At 37.1% G+C, this 2,971-nt stretch overlaps 1 protein-coding gene across 1 annotated transcript in view; it reads right to left on the bottom strand.

Moving 5' to 3' along the window:
* Positions 1-1,926: 1,926 nt before the first annotated feature.
* The window catches only part of PIGP (phosphatidylinositol glycan anchor biosynthesis class P), a 4,335-nt gene continuing 3,290 nt past the window's right edge, over positions 1,927-2,971 (bottom strand). The window contains exon 4 of the mRNA XM_008933640.3: positions 1,927-2,560. Within this exon, the coding sequence (XP_008931888.1) occupies positions 2,430-2,560 (131 nt within the window). The 3' untranslated portion in view covers positions 1,927-2,429. The remainder of the gene's footprint in view (positions 2,561-2,971) is intronic.

Here is a 2,971-nt window from a genome sequence, read left to right as displayed (position 1 = left end):
AATTTAGGTTTGTGCCTTTATTTATTTAGTTCTTCCTCTGTCTTCTGTGAGAAGGATGGACACCTGATATCCAGCCTTTAACAGGTATGTTTTGTAAAGAAAGGCACTGCCAGCAACTGTTCAATCATTCCAGGGTTTTGTTTTTTCTCAATATCTAAGGCAAAAATCTCTATAAATCCCACCAAACAGCTGTATATTTACAAAACCTCCTCTCCTCTTTGCTGGCAGAGCTGCATCTGCTCCTTAATCACCATCACAGCCAAGACCTAACATGGAAAATGATGGATCCCCACCACCTGCAACCCCCTACAACACATTTCTTAGCCCACAAAACACCCCGTTCCCTGATCACAAGAGGCCATTTCTGAAGTGTCAAACACGACCAAGTTGAAGAAAAGGTCACCCTGGTGCCTTTGAAGCACCAGTGACAGAAAAGCAAAGATTGAGTTTCGTCCCTGCAAGTTTTCCTTAAACAAAAGGCCCCCCCTTTTCCCTCCTCACTCCGGTGCCTCTTGTTGGTTTTCCCATAATTGTGGGGTCTTGCAGGGAAATGAAATGGCAGATTCATCACTGATACAATCTTTGCCCAAGGTTTACAGTCCTTTAATTTGTGTGCTTTCAGGGCTTGAGGGCATTTTCCAGTAGCTTTGCTTTATCCCTGAAGGGATTTGGGTCTCCTTAACAGGGGACTAAATTAATCCTCCCATCAGATGGGACCAGAAACGTGGCCTTCAGTTGTTGTCAATTCAGAATTCCAGAGGAAATTGCTTTCTCACAGAGCAGGAGGAAAGTGGAACACAGGAAAAACACAGGGAAAAAAAAATAAATGACAGTCAACACTTCAATGTCTATAATGTGATTAGAGAAGTGACAAAAGGGTAAATATATCTCTTTGTGGCTGTTGATCATAAAATCCTGAATTCATTCTATGTATGGGTGTCTGAGCATGTCAATTAAAATTAATTGAAGGACAAAATCGTGGCAGGAGTGGGAAACAAGAGCAAACTAAACCCAAAACTTCACTAACAAGTCCACAACTCCCAAACAAATCAACCTTGCACAGATTTACAGCCATTAGGTTGAGCTACAAACATTCTTAAGAGGTTCCCTCAAACAACAATATACCAAATATCTAATTCATTGCAGAGCAAAATGTTGAAAAGCACTTTTTTCCTTCATTAAGGAGGTATTTTTTTCCTACCCATAATACTGAAAAAATTTCAAATAATTTTTTCCTTCAAAAGCAGGTTAAAAACCCAACCAACTACAGGTTTTATATTTATAACAAATTAATTGTTACCAGGTGGTAAGACTTTCCAGATCAACTGATGGTCATTTTGGCTGCTTTCTAAAGAATTGGCATAAGATTTTTCACACAGACTTTCAAAAATTTCTCATCTTTGAATGAAATAGTGAAGTTTTTAACTAAATTTTCTCTGCTCTGAAGTTGGCTTATAAACATTATAAAGCCTAATAAACAATAATAGTCTAACCTCTGGTCTTTATAACCAATCTAAATAACCCTGACTCCTGAAAATAACTGGGTTTATGGCTCTCTAAAGGAAAAAATAAAGGAAAAATTCACTGTTTAAGAAACATCTGAACCACTTCCCTAATAACAACTTATTGTGCTTTGTGTTGTAACCTTGGGCTATAATAAGATGGACCTGCCAGTTCCTGTATTTCCAGATATTTCCTTGAATTGAGTTTTCAGTATTCTTAAAAATGCTTTAAAAAAGTTAATTTCAAGACTTGCTTCAGAAAAATCTTCACAACTCACCTTTCTTGTTTCTGGTATTCCTGGTAATCCAATAATCCTGTCAATTTTGGGAGTGGGGGATCAACATATTTTGCTGAATAAAGAATTGTGTGAAGGAAAATGGACCTTTACCCAGGAAAAAGTAACACAGAACCACAGAAAAATGGTGAATTTGAACATGTAAAAGTGAGCTACACTTTATTAATATTTACAAAGGAAAGCTTTATATTTACCACGTGAACAGTCCCAATTAACTTAATAAAAATAAATCCTCAACATTTGACCAGCAAAAGTATTTTCTCCCTGAATTTAAAGGGAAATAGAATTAAACTATGTCCAAAAGGAAAACAGAATTAAACCATGGCCCAAAAAAAAAGCTGTTTCTCTCCCTCTCAGAGGGAAATGACAATAGAACACTTTTAAGTTCCCAAGAATGGCTTGAAAAATTAATGTGATGTAACTCTCACACCGAGGCAGGTTGTGTAAGTACATGCAAATAATACCAGGTGTTAATATAAATTTAGTTAGGGATTAAAAAAAAAATAAAACCTCTGTTCTACAAGCTGAAAGAGTTGTTTTGTTTTTGTTTTTTTTTTTAGCTTGGAGAGGTTTTGCCTGTCCTTATGCAACACTTCCATTAATCCTTTGTTCAAACAAACCTCAGTAATGACTATCTGCTACTGCAGATTCCTTTTTCAGGAAGGAAGAACATTCTGTTTACTTCACTGATGGGAATGTCCCTCAATGCTGGAATTGCTTCCTCTTGGAATTTCTTCTGCTGCTGCTTTTTTGCATAGTTATCTACAAAAGACAACGAGAACGTTTCAGGTCTTCAAGACTCTTTTCTTTCAAGAGATGCTCTATAAAAAGGAACACTGTATAAATTTAGCTATTTAGGAAAACCCTCCCTGCTGAGATGGTCATCAAATGTGCTTTACATCAACATTTACCAGCAGAGTCCCTGAAGAAATCACCCCCAAACTCCTGAAATCACTGGCTGGGATTTTGCTTGGTTTAAGGTGCATTTGAACTCCAGCCTTGATTGATTTTTTTTTTTCCTTGGGAGTCCAGTGGAATCTAATTCCACGTACACAGTTCAAACACTGAAAGTTCTTGGCAATGAAGAATTTTCTTGCCACATTTTACTGCCTTTTTTCCTACCAAAAATAGTGGTGGAATTCCTTGTGCAGAGGAAGACACAGATCCTCCTTT

The sequence above is a fragment of the Manacus vitellinus genome, unplaced genomic scaffold, assembly GCF_001715985.3.
Source record: "Manacus vitellinus isolate BGI_N305 unplaced genomic scaffold, ASM171598v3 scaffold_86_pilon, whole genome shotgun sequence".
NCBI lineage: Eukaryota > Metazoa > Chordata > Aves > Passeriformes > Pipridae > Manacus > Manacus vitellinus.
Note: the sequence above shows the minus strand (reverse complement) of the source record. Positions and strands in the feature narration are given on the sequence as shown.